General features: G+C 54.2%; 5 protein-coding genes across 5 annotated transcripts; 1 reads left to right on the top strand and 4 right to left on the bottom strand.

Moving 5' to 3' along the window:
* Positions 1 to 581: 581 nt before the first annotated feature.
* ASPACDRAFT_78262 (putative signal sequence-binding GTPase GPN3) lies at positions 582 to 1,946 on the top strand. Its single transcript, XM_020205149.1, has one exon. The coding sequence runs from the start codon at positions 601 to 603 to the stop codon at positions 1,504 to 1,506; it is 906 nt and encodes a 301-aa protein (XP_020056707.1). The 5' UTR covers positions 582 to 600; the 3' UTR covers positions 1,507 to 1,946.
* A 109-nt stretch (positions 1,947 to 2,055) lies between these two features.
* ASPACDRAFT_118569 (Apq12 family protein) lies at positions 2,056 to 3,517 on the bottom strand. The gene has a single exon (XM_020196180.1). The coding sequence runs from the start codon at positions 3,193 to 3,195 to the stop codon at positions 2,269 to 2,271; it is 927 nt and encodes a 308-aa protein (XP_020056706.1). The 5' UTR covers positions 3,196 to 3,517; the 3' UTR covers positions 2,056 to 2,268.
* Positions 3,518 to 3,651: 134 nt separating this feature from the next.
* On the bottom strand, positions 3,652 to 7,968 carry ASPACDRAFT_118566 (uncharacterized protein). The gene is made up of 5 exons (XM_020196179.1): positions 6,845 to 7,968; positions 5,734 to 6,664; positions 4,151 to 5,682; positions 3,756 to 4,087; positions 3,652 to 3,689 (listed from the first exon to the last, which is right to left on the bottom strand). The coding sequence occupies exons 1-4, from the start codon at positions 7,627 to 7,629 to the stop codon at positions 4,003 to 4,005; spliced, it is 3,333 nt and encodes a 1,110-aa protein (XP_020056705.1). The 5' UTR covers positions 7,630 to 7,968; the 3' UTR covers positions 3,652 to 3,689; positions 3,756 to 4,002.
* A 2,501-nt stretch (positions 7,969 to 10,469) lies between these two features.
* ASPACDRAFT_28379 (Zn(II)2Cys6 transcription factor) lies at positions 10,470 to 12,148 on the bottom strand (the record flags this gene model as incomplete). The annotated part of the gene is made up of 3 exons (XM_020199558.1): positions 10,470 to 10,501; positions 10,552 to 11,883; positions 11,953 to 12,148. 3 exons carry the CDS (start codon positions 12,146 to 12,148, stop codon positions 10,470 to 10,472), a joined length of 1,560 nt encoding a protein of 519 aa, XP_020056704.1.
* Positions 12,149 to 12,581: 433 nt separating this feature from the next.
* Positions 12,582 to 14,561, bottom strand: ASPACDRAFT_118561 (H(+)-transporting V1 sector ATPase subunit H). Its single transcript, XM_020196178.1, has 3 exons — positions 14,066 to 14,561; positions 13,494 to 14,013; positions 12,582 to 13,436 (listed from the first exon to the last, which is right to left on the bottom strand). The coding sequence occupies exons 1-3, from the start codon at positions 14,367 to 14,369 to the stop codon at positions 12,824 to 12,826; spliced, it is 1,437 nt and encodes a 478-aa protein (XP_020056703.1). The 5' UTR covers positions 14,370 to 14,561; the 3' UTR covers positions 12,582 to 12,823.
* Between the last annotated feature and the right edge of the window lie 552 nt (positions 14,562 to 15,113).

Genomic DNA, 15,113 nt, shown 5'->3' with positions numbered 1-15,113 from the left:
AAAAAGAGGCTTTTTTGTTAAAAGCCGACAAGAAGAAAAAAGGCCGGGGACGCAAGTGGGAACCAATCGGAGAGATAGAATCGTCCACCTGCGTGCGGTGAGGATTGGCAGTACCCGGACTTTTCGGTTTTCCTTTGCGATCGTCTATCCGCGGCGGCACTCTCTACCTAGTCAGTCTCTTTGCACTGGTCAGTCTTTGGAACTAGCACTTCGAGACGAGTCTACCGGTAGACGGACGGTTCATCTGCTTGTCCGCTTCCTGCTTATCCGCATTATTGCAGTGGCCGATTGCCTTTCTCCGAGTTCCCAGCTTAACCAAGTTCAATCCGTTGGGGGCTGGTTGTTGGTTGCTAACCAAGTTGCTTTGCTAACTCAACTCAACTTTCGGGCCTTTTTCTTTCTAGTCCGGCTCCTCTCTCACTCTCCCACTCGCCATACTAGCTTGCGCTTACGAGCGAAACATCCCTACCTCCATCTTCCGACTTTTCCCATCGGAGATTGCTTTCGCAGGTTTCCGTTTTGGGATTCTTCCCAATCTATTTTACCCATCCTTCTTTTTTTATTTTCCTGTTTTACAAAAATCGGACCCCCTCTTCCAACATGTCCAAGTTCGGCGTCTTAGTGATGGGCCCCGCCGGGGCCGGCAAGACGACCTTCTGCAGCGCGGTGATCCAACAGCTCCAGAACACGCGACGGAGCTGCTTCTACGTGAACCTGGACCCGGCGGCGGAGACGTTCAGCTACGAGCCGGACCTGGACATCCGGGAGCTGATCACGCTGGAGGACGTGATGGAGGAGCTGGGGCTGGGCCCCAATGGGGGTTTGATCTACTGCTTCGAGTTCCTACTGCAAAACCTGGATTTCCTGACGGAGGCGCTGGACCCGCTCAGCGAGGAGTACCTGATCATCTTCGACATGCCGGGCCAGATCGAGCTGTACACGCACATCCCGCTGCTGCCGTCGCTGGTGCAGTTCCTGTCGCGCGCCGGCCCGCTGAACATCTCGCTGTGCGCCGCCTACCTCCTGGAGAGCACGTTTGTCGTGGACAAGGCCAAGTTCTTCGCCGGCACGCTGAGCGCCATGTCCGCCATGCTGATGCTGGAGATGCCGCACGTGAACATTCTGACCAAGATGGACCAGGTCAAGGACATGATCTCGCGCAAGGAGCTCAAGCGCTTCACCAACGTCGACGTCCAGCTGCTGCAGGCGGATCAGGACCGTGACGAGGCCGAGGCAACAGGGGGTGGGGAGGTCATTGTCCAGGGCGACCCCGCGGCCAAGGAGAACTTGCTCAGCGGCGGCTCGTTCAACCAGCTCAATCGCGCCGTCGGCCAGCTCATCGATGACTTCAGCATGGTCTCTTTCTTGAAGCTCGACGTGCAGGACGAGGACAGCGTCGCCGCCGTGTTGAGCCACATTGACGATGCCATCCAGTACCACGAAGCGCAGGAGCCCCGCGAGCCTAACGATGCCCAGGAGGTCGACTATGAGGATGGAGATATGTGAGGGGGTGGGCTAACAAAGGGAGGGGGATGTGTGCGAGCGGCAGGGGACTGCAACTGAGGAATGAAGCGCAAGCCGAGATCAACAACACATCAACCGGTCGTCGTCTAACAACAGCGGGGTTTTTTACTTTACCGACATTCGTTATCGCAGGATGTCAATTGGACGTCCCCACCACCACCACACTTATCGCGAGGTCTCGTTTGCCGGATCGTTGTGGCCTTGGAAGTCTCGTTTGCGAAAGGAATGTCACTTCCACCGCTTCTTCCACGCAAGCTGCATGTAATGTGCCAGGAGAGAGATTCAGCAACAGGAATACGGCCAGATAAGAGAAAGCCAGAGAGGGGAGGATCTACAGAGCCAGACAGTCAAAAAAGAGACGGCCAAGCATTCTGTCCGATATCGGGACATGTGGAATGACAGCATCAGAGCTTGGGTCTGTCAACCAGCCAGCCATCAAAGGCTACAAGCCATGCATGCCATGTTACGAATGTAAATAATCAGGGTTACACAAAAAACCGAAATATGAAATAATGAATTACAATAGTGATTCCAAAGAAATCTAACCTAAAGCAAGGCGAAAATCTAGCCCGAAGCGCAAGCCACACACATGCCCATAGTATAGTATACTATAAACAACCATAGCATACATGCACATCCACTGGGTGGCTCACTTGACTTCACACCAAACGCCCAACCCGGCAAACATACCAAAGCTCACCAAGATGAAAGTGAAAGAAACAAACAGACAGAAACCCGGGAGGTTCAATACCTCCCCAGAGGAACCTGCTGCCCAGCGCCAAACCGAGCATTATTCCCTCCAAAAACCCCAGGTTGCCGTCCTCCATGTTGTTGCTGCTGCCGCCCCGCGCGCTCCAAATCTTCAAAGACACTTCCCAAAAGCCCCCTGGCGAGGCCGACCAACCACCCGACATCGCGGGCTGCCCGCTCGACGCCGCTGGTATACAGCCAAACCCCAACGCCGAGGACGGTGCCCCACCAGAGCAGCCACCACGCGAGGCTGACCCAGAACATGACGACGCGGCGGGCGTAGTCGAGCAGCTTGAGCGAGAGGAACAGGATGACCAGCAGGAGGGTGACGGAGATGAGGTCGGGCATGGCGCTCGAGGAGGCGGCGAGGTAGCTGGCGGCCGGGCGCACGAGGTAGGGGTCGATGTAGGCGGCGCGGACGTGCGCGAGCGCCGGGGTCAGGTACGAGGTGTTGAGGTGAGCGGTGAGGGCCGAGAAGGAGGTGGTGGTGAGGTGTTGCATGATTGAGTCTGGTACCACGATGGGGGTTTGGTCAGTATACTCGTAGTTGTCATAGTCATCGGTAGTGGATGGCGATGGCGATGGCGGGGCAGGGGCCGCGGGCAGAGTGAGAAATTCTAGCGGCGGTTCGAAGAAGCTCGCCTCCTCCTCCTCCTGCTGCTGGTGCTGCTGCTGGGCTTGGTGGTGTGGGTTGATGATGGGGAATGGATTGGTTTGGGACGGGGTCAGGTCCGGGAAGACTTGGATGTAGCTGATGCCGCCGGGGCCATCGTCTCCTCTTCCCTCAGCGCGAGAGAAACCACCATTAGGGAATGGGGCTGGCACTGGGGCCGGTGGGTTGATGGCGTTCCGTCGCGTGGAGGATCCAGACGGTCGGCTGCCGGGCTTCTTGGACTGAGACTCACCTGGAAGGTATTCCATCCTTGCGCTTATGCTTCTGCCCTTTCTGATCCTGGTGTTCCGGCTGGTTACGGGAGTTGTTGCGGTCGAGGGGATGCGTGAATGCGGTCCGGGTAAGGTGAGTTTTGAGTGAGATAGCCGAGGACAATTCGTAGACGTCGTGATCTTTATATAGTCATGATCGTGAGGTCTGGCACACAATGCGATATAAAAGAGACCGGAGGATTGGTGGTGATAAAGGATGGTTGGTTGCGGGGGACAAATAATGAGAACAAACCAGACAAACAGATCTGGCGATAAGTTCCTTTTGTTTGTTGTTTCAGCCTGGGTCAGATTGTCGTTTCCTTTCATCACCGCCTGCCTAAAAGGAGAGGTTCCGTCTGGGGTCCTTGAGACAATGCGAGGTGATGCTGGACAAGGTTCATTCGGCCTATCTATGTCTTGCGTTTAGACTCCTTCTGATCGTTTCGATAGAACACCCCAGAGAGTCCTCGTCAACCCTCGGCAGCACTTTGCTAACAACATCACTATCAGCAACTCACATGTCTTACTAAGGATTCAAGCATTCCCCGCCCTCTTACCAATTCTGCCAGTTTGTTCCACTTGTGAAGGCGGTGATGGTGTCTCGGTCTATAGCCCGCGTGGAAAGGCATTTTGCCTCAGTCGTCATCCCTTGAAAGACCATAGAAACTGAAAATGCGATATTAGTCTATGATATTATACATCTAGATCACTGATGATGGTCATTTATATACATGCGCCTCTGGTGAGGATCTTCCAACCATGTACAAGCGGGGTGGATGCACAGCATCCGCATCCACGGTTTACTTAAGAAACAATCAGGGTCTTTAATGCCTCGCGTTCAGCCAGAATCTCGGCCTGGAGCTTTCTGGTCTGGCGTAGTGCCTCATCCCTGGGAAGGGTTAGTTGAAAGGTCATTTATCACGGCCAAACTGAGAAAAAGGGCAAAACTCACCGATCGGACTGCAGTTCGGCGACTTCAATCTGCGCACGGTTCATCCGACTGACCACCTCCTCCATCTCCGAGTCGGCGTCACGGAGTAACTTCTCCAATTCCTTGACCCGCTTCGCCAGCGTCTCGAACTGAACCGCCTCGTTCAGTGCCATTCCGTCCCCACTCGTCGTCTTATCTAACCGCGGTGAACGCGCGCCGAATGGGGTGTTCGGCGGCTTCGGAGATAGGGCCATTGGGCTGCGCGCGCCATTCTTGACGCGCGTCAGCTGAAGACTGTGACTCTCCTGAAGTTTGCGGACTTCTTCCTCATGACGCGCCATCTCGTCCTCGGAGAACTGCTGTGCCATGAGAAGGATATCCTCCATCTCCTTGAGCCGGCTCTGCATCTCGTTGATGCGCGCAGCCGACAGCTGCTGCTCTTTCTCGCCCTTACCGATCGCCTCGGCTAAGCGGGCACGCAGAGCAATGTTGTTTGCAAGTTGTTGCTGCACATGATTCGCTAAGCTGTCGGTCCGAGTGACCGATTCTGCCAGCATGGGAGACTGCGCCACATTGGCTTCAGCCTGATCCCGGTCAGCCTGGAGCTGCTTGTAGGCAGTCTCCAGGGAGGTCGAAGTGACCAAGACTTCAGCAAACCCGTCCCCGTCGGTTTCATAGTCCTCAGGGACCGTGATGTCATGCTCCTGCAGCAGGACTCGCAAGGAAGTGGTCTCCTGCTCGGCGCGGTCCAGATCCATCTTCAGGCCTGCGAGTCCCTTTTCGCACTGCCATTTCTGCTCCATGGCTTCTTCCGCACGGTGGCGGAGCAAGTTGACCTCCTCTCGGAGGTTCCGTACCTCGCGTTCGTAGCCGATCTTACGCGGAGACTCCGCCATTTGCGCACGAGCCAGCTCAAGCTCCATCATCTTTAGCTGTTTCTCGTACTCGCGAGAATCGTAGGCCTGGCGTTCCAGCAAACGTCGAAGAGCTTCGTGAAGGGCATCTCGTTGGGCCTCAACGTCTTCAATTCTGTCGGCCAGGTTCTCTCGTGGCTCGCTCCGTTCCTTGACATTAACAGAGTTTGACCGAGACAAAGAGTTGGACCGAGATAGGCCAGTCGGGGCACTTGGTTTTGAGCGCACTCGTGCCAATGAGTTTGAACGAGACAGACCGAGTCCCGTACCTCGCGCCGAAGACATGGTATCTTCCTCCGCGATGGAGGCGAACCGGCTCCCTTGCAGTTGTGCTAGGGAGGCATTCTCTATCTTCAGTGCCTCAATCTCTCCCATCAACCGCGCAACCTCGGAAGGATCCGACGATTGCTGGTGAGAGTTATTGGCACTATTTTGTAACTGAGGTATTACATTCTCCTTCAGATGGTCCCGCTCATTTCGGAGCTGCTCGAGCTCGACACGCATGGCAGTGAGCAGATCTTCGAAGTTGTCTTTGATCTGACGCTCTTCAGCCAATTTCCGACGAGTAGCCTCCAAAGCGGTCTCCAGCTCTTTGGTACGGGAGGACATATCTGAGAGGTCGACTCTTTCCCGTCGCAGCTAATACGGTGCGTTAGCGCTAGCAGAAGAAGAGGCCTGGAGCATTCATACCTGGTGCACTTGCGATTCCAAAATCTGAACGTGGGCCTCGGAGGCTGCACGTCGACCGCGCTCTTCCTGCAGTTTCTGAGATAGCTCTACCTTGATCTGGGCCCGTTCCTGCTCTGCAGTACGCTTGTATTTCTCGATATCCTCCACTCGACCACCAGACTCATATGCATAACGGATAGAGCTACTGCCGGAGTCGGAGAAGTAGTCGCTGGTTCGACGGTTAGGCGTGTCGAAGACCGAATCCGACTGTAGTCGTTCGACCAGGTCCTCTAACTCCATCTCCCGGCGGATCGAACCCGCAAGCTCTGAGCTGATCTCCCGCAATTCATTCTCGAGCTCTGCCACCAGGGCTGGGGCTCCAGACTTCTCCAAAATGCTGGCGCTGCTGAGCGACGAATTGCGATGCGGGAGAGACGTATGCGGGCGGGTAGGGTCGAAGGGGACCGTTGTGGATGGCGTTATAGAGAAGGACGCGCTGGGCAGTGACGGCGGCATTGGTGATGGAATGGGGGATCGGCCGGACTCGGAGATCTCAGTGCTCGAAGATTCGGCGCCAGGTGAGGAGTTGCCTGCCCGCCACCCAAAGAAAGAGCTGATCTTATTGCCTGGTGTCTTGGGTTGTTTGCTATCCCCCATAGTGGACGAGGTGCCGGTGCGGCGGGGAGGGTCGATCATCAGCGGGGCTGGACCGTTCGACGGCAGGTGCAGAGCCATGGTGGTAGCGCGCTTCGGATTTATACCCAGGGATATACGTTTATGGACGAAGGATTCACTGACGAGACGGTTATGTACCCGAGTCGCATTCGTGAATCGCGTGGAGTAAGCGATGTCGTACACGGGGGTCTCGTCGTCGCTGTCGTTGACAGGGCTCCCTATGGACGAAGTCGTGTCTATGCGGAGATGGGACGAGGACGGACTACCACGCGGGAATCTGGGCCAGACAAAGAAGAGCACGGGGTTAGTCCTGGAACGTGCGCGGGGAGCGTTGGACATAAGAAGCCCTCCCCAAAGCTGCGGAAGGCGCGCAAGGCGGAGCGAGTGTACCAGCCAAGGGGCAAGGGTCCTTAAGGGAGAGCTTCAGAGGGAGAAGGGATGCGACGGACTACCATACCTATCCAGGTCCCTGGGAGGAGAAACGGGGTGGTGTAGTTGCTGTTCTGGTTCGTGGGTATATTCGGAGTATGGTTCAGGCGTGTGTTGATATATATCGTCTTCGTCTTCGTCGTCCTGATGGTCATATACGTAATCCAGAAACGACGGCGATGAAACCGGGGACAAGGCCAGCGTCTGGCCGGCAGCCAGAGGGGAGGCCGGGTGAGAATCCGGATGCGCAGGCGAGTTGCCCCGAGGAGAGGCAAGTAGGGACGAAGAGGAGGAGAAAGGCCTAGCTGCGTGCGAGGGGTTCACAGCATCCTGGGGAAGCGGCTTCCTGCGCACGGTGAAGGGAGAGGAGAGGGAAGGAGTTTGAGTATGAGATGCAGATGCTAAGGTGGGAGAGGAGGGGGAGAGGGGGATAGGGACAATAGACGAAGGAGGAAAGTCGGGAGGAGGGTAGGCGGAAGAGGAGGTGGAAGTAGTGGAAATGGGGGAGTTAGGGAGACTTGGCCCCGGACCGGGGTTGGGGTCAAGACTCCCTGGGTGATAGGAGATAGTAGTAGTAGTAGTAGTAGAGATATTATTGGTGTCCTGATGCGTGGTCGTGGTTGTAAGAGGCGGCGGCGGAAGAGGAGGTGAAGCGGTGGTAGCGGCGGTGATTGTAGTCGCATCGGGATGGTCATGGTCATTGCCATGGCCATGGTCATAATCGTCATGGTTCTGATTATGGTTCGATGGGGGAGGACTCGAGGGGAGGAAACCGCCCGAGGCAGGAGGCGGAGAAGTCCAGCCGGGGGCCATTGCACTCTAATTGGGTGAGTAGCAGACAAGTGACACGAACAGGAACAAAGCAGATCAAAGACAATCAGCTGAGGATCGACGCAGGCCTCATGGCTGACGGGAAAGTTTGGGTTTGGGCTCAGGAATGGAAAGGCTGCTGCGTGTGTGAGGTGAGACTAGGACTGAGACTGAGACTGAGACTTTGGGGTTGGAAAGAATAGGAGAAGATCCATTGATTGGAAAGAAATTGGGGGGAGGAGAAAAGACGGAAAATCTGGAGGAAAGCTTGAAAAGGGAAAATGCAATAATCAATTCGAGTTAATCTGGAAATCAACTAAAGCGAGGGAACGTAAAGGAAAGGGGGGATGAGATTGGCAGAGGAAGAGAAGGCCAGAAGCGCGCGGGAAAAAGGAGAGCCAGCGAGATGCAGAAAGAGGCAAAGCTGGGATCCACTTGGCCGTGGGATCTATACAAATGATGTTGGTGGATTGACACTGACTGGATACTGGCTGGATAATGGCTGGAGAACAATAGTTTCCATTGAGAAGCTCAGCGCATTCTAGCTTATGCCTATGAGATGATTTCTCTCCCAATTCTCATTGTTCTTTCATACAATAACACTACCACTACAACCATCATCACCATCACTTTGTCTATTTTTCTTGTACAAAATATGTGCCAGTCTTGATGATAGCCGGAGGCCCAGCCGGGTGGCCGATCGGCCCCACCAACTCTCGGGCGGCAAGTCAGGGGTTATCCGGCTGTCTGTCCCGTCCTGCTTGCTGCTTCATGATTTCCATTCATTATTCTTTTCCACCTGCCACCACTTTTTTAGCCTGACAATTAGTACTATCAAAAAGTCCCAACCTGGATCCAGGGTAAAGGGCATACCAGTATCTATAAAAAGCACAAACATGCCAACCATTAAGCACACCAGTGTATCACCATTGTCCAGAACCATAAACCCAAGAAGCCAAGCTGTTGGCCTGAGTCAGCTTAGCAGGGCGGAAAAAAAAAGGAGAGAACAGACCAGCCCCCCTCCCTTCCAAGCAACTAACGCCGACTAGTGGTCCGTTACCAACAGTCGCCTGCACTCGGACCAAGGATTCACAACCCTCCTAGAAGTTTGATCCTGACTATCCTTGCTGATTCCGTTCCCTCGCTTGTCGATGGGCCAAGTAAAGTTGCTGCATGTGTTTTTGGGAACTTTGAAAGATCGGCCCTGGACAGTGGACTATGTACTGTACCCATCTCGGCTCGGGAGTTGATATCCATGCAGGGTTCCACTTGGGGGGTGAGAGACGATGTATGTATACGCAACTCGGTAGAGTAGCTCAGCTAGCTCTCATCTATAGCGCTATAGCTATCAACCATTAAGTTAGCTATTCAGTTATTCATACGTAAGAAACACAAAGAAACGGAAACGCCATGACCGCTGCCCCTTCCGCAACTGCATATACTATGTAGTAGCTTGAAGTTACCAACAAGACCATAGAAACTACTATAGCAACTAGTAAGCGCCCCCAAAGGCGGGCCCAGGACCCATGAACCCAAACCCTGCCTGCCTGCTTGCACTTCACATCCAGCCCCGAACTCCAACGGCGGCTAACAAGTTTCGTATCCAAGTTAGCAAGACAATTCCTCCAGCGGCACACAAATAAACATCAACAAACAAACCCCCACTTTCTACGGAATCTCCGTAATCAGTATCAAGTCCATCTACAGACACTCACCGTAAACCTGAAACCACAAACACTCACCCGCCTACCAACCTCTACCTCCCAGTCTTCGTTCTCTATCCCAGCCAAGCCAAGCCCAACCCGCAAGCTATTCTTAGCTACCAAGCCAACGTTCCAGCAACCCAACTATCGCTGTGGCTGCAGGACAATCATGCATGCACGTAACCTACCGCACGCACGCGCGCGGTTCCTCAACCCTGAGACGGAGGTTGGCAAATGGGAACCCCTGCGGCAAGGTAGTGTAGTGAATGGGCAGGGTATTAGTCAGTTGGCTAGCCGCCGGAGGAGGCATCTACGTACGGAGTACTGCCGTAAGAAAGCTACTGCTCCGTACAATCTAGACTACAGTCAACGCTTATGCGTGGTGCTGATAGAGTCTTGGATTGTTTGTGTCTGTGTTCGGGTCTAACGTGGCGGCTAGGGGGCAATTTGTTGGACACTATAGTTCATACTCTGCCGCAGAACAGGGAATCGGGTTCTAAGTATAGAAATAGGATAAAGTACGTACTGTATCTATATCTATGGAGCGCACTTCGAACTACGTACTAAATGTCTGTATGCGTTTGTGCTCGTTCCTTAGAAGGAAGATAAAGGTTGAGACCTCAGAAAGGAAGGACATAAGCACCAGAATGGGAGGGAATGTAGGCACGAGCTCTAAGCCTCACACTACCCAAGAAGAAAAGGGTTCTTGTCTTGCTGTTCCTTGGGTCATATGTCTCGCAGGACAAGGAAGTAGGAGTAGAGTAGGGCTAGGGAGGAAATGCCGGTGACTCAAAAAAAGATGCGGTGCCCTTGACTTGACCCTCTCTCCCCTCCCCCCTGAAATCCCTGGGGGATCCCTTTATACAAACGGTAAACCTGGGTTTCTCTTTATCATCCCCGCCTTTGTGTGTAACAACAGCAAACCTCGCCATGCACCAATTAAATGCATAATGTGACACCAGAACAGAAGCAGAAGGAAATAACGCCATCAACTCATCGCTAAAATAGCACAAAGCAGGATACTTCAATGCCTTCCAGTTCCAGGAGACATTGTCAATCTTTAATATATACATCAATCATACCACATAAAAGCTCGCTGTGGATCCCGATTCCCACACGAATAAAACCCCCCTCCCTCAATTAATATGGGATGAAATCAATCCTCATACGATCTACTCTCCGGGTCAGCAAACAGCTTCTTCTAAGGGGAAGGCAAACATACCCAAGAATTGAGACCACCCCTCATTCTCATCCAACTGATTACCCCAATATTGCTCCAACAATCTCAATGCCTGCAAGACATTTGGCACCCGGATAGTATCATGCAGTGATGCCAATAACTGGCGGACCTGTTGTCGATCAGCCCCGCGCGCCTCGCATCCCGCAATGAACAGCGGTGTTGTGAGCATCACCCATGGACTCAGACCGGGAGACGGCCCGATCTGCGCCGTACATTCCAGGATCCGCTTGACTGAGTCCTGCACCACCGGTGCCGACGCGGGCGTCTTGTACAAGCGGCGGTGGATCTGAATCAGCGCACTGCGCTGAAAGGCCTCATTGCAGAGCATCAGCTGCCGAATGCAGTCCGGCGACAGTCCCTCCATGACACCCGGGTAGAAGGCCGGCTGAGTCCCAACTTCTTCGGCAGCCATTAGCCGACGGAGGGCGCCTTCAAGCGTGGCTGCCTCGTGGGCGACGTCGATGTCGAACACGGTATCTCCTACCGCGGCTTCCTGTCCTGGTTCTTCTTGCTGCTGCAATAGATATTGATGCTCGCGCCAGGATATCGCACCAATCGCGCGGAAGATCGCGGCCAGGTTGACAGTGAAACCCCAGTAGTCATCCAGATAATCAGGGGTTGCGGAATCGGTTGTGTTGTCCGCGACCGCTGCTTCCACCCCGATTGGCGGCCCGTTTCCAGTCAATGCTGTTAGCGAGACGATCGATCGGTGCCATCGGTCTAGATATCGACGAAAGCCCTCAGGCGATCCCGGTGACAGGATCCCGCGCTGACTCGAAGAATCCATGAGGGCCTTTGCTCCCGCGATGTGCGCGCGCCACGAATTGGGATGAATAGCGCCCGAATGAATCTCGGCTAAGCAAAGAGTACGCGCTGTGGCGAGCAGGGCATCCGACCCTCTGCTGGCAGGGTTCTCCAGTTCCTTGCGAAAATGTTCTAGGCTGAGCGCCATGAAACGCGCAATTTCTGGAGCCGACTTGACATTTTCCGACTGGTTGTGGAGCGCTTGTAGATGGATGGCAGAGAGGGCCATGGTTGCGTATAGGAGAGACGGGGTTTGGAGGGCCATGGGGACCAGCATCTTGCAAATGTCCTGTTGCATGCCGGAATGACAGGCAGTGATCTGCGAGGCATCACTGAGAAAGTGGTGAAGAAGAGACTTTTGGTCGGTCGAGAGGGAGGCGAACGGGTCAATGTAATAGTTTAAGCTAGTCGTGGCGGTCGTCGCAGATGAGGTACCAGCGATTATCGAGCCGGGAGATAGGGCCGTAGAGGATGAGTTCGTGGTATAGATAAATTCGCCGGGGGAATACTCTGGTTAGATGCAGGCGCTTCGTTAGCGACCGACACACTAGAGTAGAGTAGAGTAAAACTCTTACGTACCCAGCTTATGCATGCCTCCGTTACCCACACAGGCTCCGAACCGCGAGCGCGAGAAAGCCCGCCCACCCCACTGAAGCTGCATCGCATATCGACAAGGCGTGTTCGCTTGCTGGCATCGGCCACAGCTTGGACGCTGCTCGTCACACTTCTGCCGACGCCCTTTACATCGCTTGCACCCAGTAAAGGAACGCGACATGTGTGTTGGTGGTTTTATTTGTTTATAGGCTGCTTTCGGGAGGATAAACCGGGTTTGTTCCTGGGAATCCTGGTAGGCCTCGGCGGGGATCTTTCTTTTTTTTCTCCGCAGATGATTGTTCGGCTACCCCAAGGGGGGTCTCAAGAGGGGAGGGAGGGTCCAGATCGACCGGATTCCACAATCCACAACGGATGAGGGGCAGTGGGGGTGAGACAAGACAACGAGAACAAATGCAGGAAGAATCGAGAGGGACCGTCAAGACAAATTTGTAGAAGCTAAAGTTGCCGTGCGAGCACGAGGGCAGTCGCCCACTCGTTCAATCGCCCCTCCACAGCCTGCCGGTGGCGGCGATAAGCAGCAATTCCCGACAATTTGTTGACGGATGATCGATAAGGGGCGGTGGGCGGCTTCCTCCGCTCCAGTCGCCGAACCTGCGGGTGATGGAAAGAAAAGATGGGCACTGCAATATCCACCATGAAACATCAGATAGGAACGCATATCAAATTCAACTTGAAGCAGACAAATTACGCTGAAAAATACAGTGCAACATCTACAGGTAATTCATACAAATGTAGCCCCAGCATGGCTCGTCTAGACCCCAAATACATACAGACGATAGCGACGTGACAAACAAGAGCAAGGATAGCTCGAAGATGGAACGGGCTTCGTCCCCCATTAGTCGTCAAAGGTATAACGCAGCCACTCTCCAACAGCTCGCAAGCTCTCCCACCTGACGGCTTCGTCCTTGTCTGCCATCAATTCCATCACCCGCGTCTTCAAGCCCAATTTCTCCAGCTGTGCCCGCCGTTCGGGAAGCTCTTTAACCAGATGGCCCACATCATTACATCCAATCGCCAGCACCTGCTTATCGTTGTCCCAGTTCTTGGACAGAATCTCTGCGAGCTTCTTGGGCAATGCGCCATTGTTGTCGTCTAAGATGCGCCGTGCGTTATCCTTCCAGAACGTGGGGTCCCGGTGCGGAGGCGACCACCGCAGGTGGCCCGACTGCAGTTCAGCCGCGTACTGGTCAAACGTCGTTTGCGTCTTTGTGTATTCATCCAGGAGCTCCTTCAAAGCCTGAAGGTCCTCCAGCAAGTCTTCATCGGTCAAGTGGCGACCCGAGAGGTTCGTCAGCAGCGCGGGCAGGCGAACAAAGACGGCCACTGGAAGAAGAGTCGTGCGGTTACTGGACAAGAGATTATTGAGCGTGGCGAGGAGTAGACGGGTCGTTTTTTCTTTCGGAGACAAGCGGAGGAGGTTTGTGTAGAGCTGAACGAATTCGTAGTCACTAGAAGGTGTACGTATTAGCTTCACCGCTCGCACGGACTACGCGCACATCACGTACTTCTGCAGATCTTCCCCGACCAAATTACCCTCAAAACTCAGCTGCCATAGCACCAGCAAGACTCTGTAGAGGAGTTGGAGGCCGATGCCACCTGCAAGACCAGGCTCGATCCCGCGCGCACTGCCCGCCAAGGTGCTTGAACTGCTGTCTTTGACGCCCGTCGCGGCTCGCAGAATCTCGATCAGAGGATCGACGGTCTGTTTCCGTTGCTGCCAGAAAAGTTCACGCGCTCTAGCAGTGCGAAGAAGTGCGGACAGCTCCTGGACCCCGATATCCTGCAGCCCGCTGTCTTGGTTCTGGGTCAGAGTGGAGAGGTAGGTGTACAACTGCGAAAGCGCCTCATCATCCCGCGGCGCTGGCTTCGAAGAGGAAAACAGGCTGACCGATACCAGGTTTGTCAAGAAGGTGGAAGTGAGGAGAGGAATCGGGTCTTCAGCGTTGGTCGAATGACGCAAGAGGGGAAGGAATGACTTGTAAGGATTGGGGTGGGCAACCAGAGCTGTTGCGAGGGAGGGAACATCTAATAATCATTAACAACTGTTGCCACGATAGCTGGAAAGATAGAGACCCACCGTTGATCAAATCCGCGGCCAGCACGAGGATGCATTGCACGATGTCGGTTCGTCTGGCGGCGGAGTCCAGCACACTCTTGCTCTCGGGCCCGCCTGCCAGCAGACTAACATACCCAGCGAGATCGCCCTCAACCGTTTGACGCCGTTGCTCTTTGCGAACCTTATCAACTGCCTTGATCTTCTTCAGGTGTTCATCAGTGATGTTGCCAGCTCGAACAGCTCCCTCCCAAGGGATAGGGCGAGCTCGGATGTTGTTCTGCAACGAGCTGAGATACGTAGGCGGCTCCAGGGGCAACGAAGACATGATGGATCCTGGGAACAGAGTAGCAGGAATCCAACTGGAAAGAAAATAACAACAATCGGAAGGGAGTATCAAAGCAATCCAAGAGGAGTGGAGGCGGGGGGAGGGAGGTTGAAGGAGGGGGTGGGAGAAGGAAAGATGGAGAGGTGAGTGGGTGGAGGAGGACAGACGGAGGTGGTTCGGGCCTGTCCGAATGATGATGTGGGATTGATTGATTAACGCTCATCCATTCCATCGATCGCCAAGCCCGGCCGGTTGCGCTCCAAGTTCTCCGTCCACGCAAGCTGCACCATCTCAGGCTGCCATCTGGCTTCCCGCGCAGGGACAGCGTTCTCTTGTCGTATCTCTTGCATCGCCACGTTCTTTCTGCTCGAATTGACTCTTCGACGTGCCGTTCACCCCCCGAAAGTCTCACGTTCATTTCCTTCCAGCCTTGCCTTCCCCACTCGGTGACAACAACCAACAAGCATATCGCACCGATTTCTTGAAATTGCGACTGTTCCTGACATACGATCCGATCGCTACTGAACTACAAAATAGGCGATCGCGCCATTTGCACATGGAATAAAACAACTGCGGAGATTGCAATAAAGCACCTAGGTCGTCACCATGGCGCAGAATTCACAAAGCATCAAGCCCAAGTGGAAGGTCGGGTCTTTTCTACAACAGGCTGTCGCGGGTGTGGAGTCCAGACTCGACCAAATATTAGCAGAGGAGGAGGATCAAAAACAAGTACAAGCGAAGAAT

The sequence above is a fragment of the Aspergillus aculeatus genome (assembly GCF_001890905.1).
Source record: "Aspergillus aculeatus ATCC 16872 unplaced genomic scaffold ASPACscaffold_7, whole genome shotgun sequence".
In the NCBI taxonomy this organism is placed as follows: domain Eukaryota; kingdom Fungi; phylum Ascomycota; class Eurotiomycetes; order Eurotiales; family Aspergillaceae; genus Aspergillus; species Aspergillus aculeatus.
Note: the sequence above shows the minus strand (reverse complement) of the source record. Positions and strands in the feature narration are given on the sequence as shown.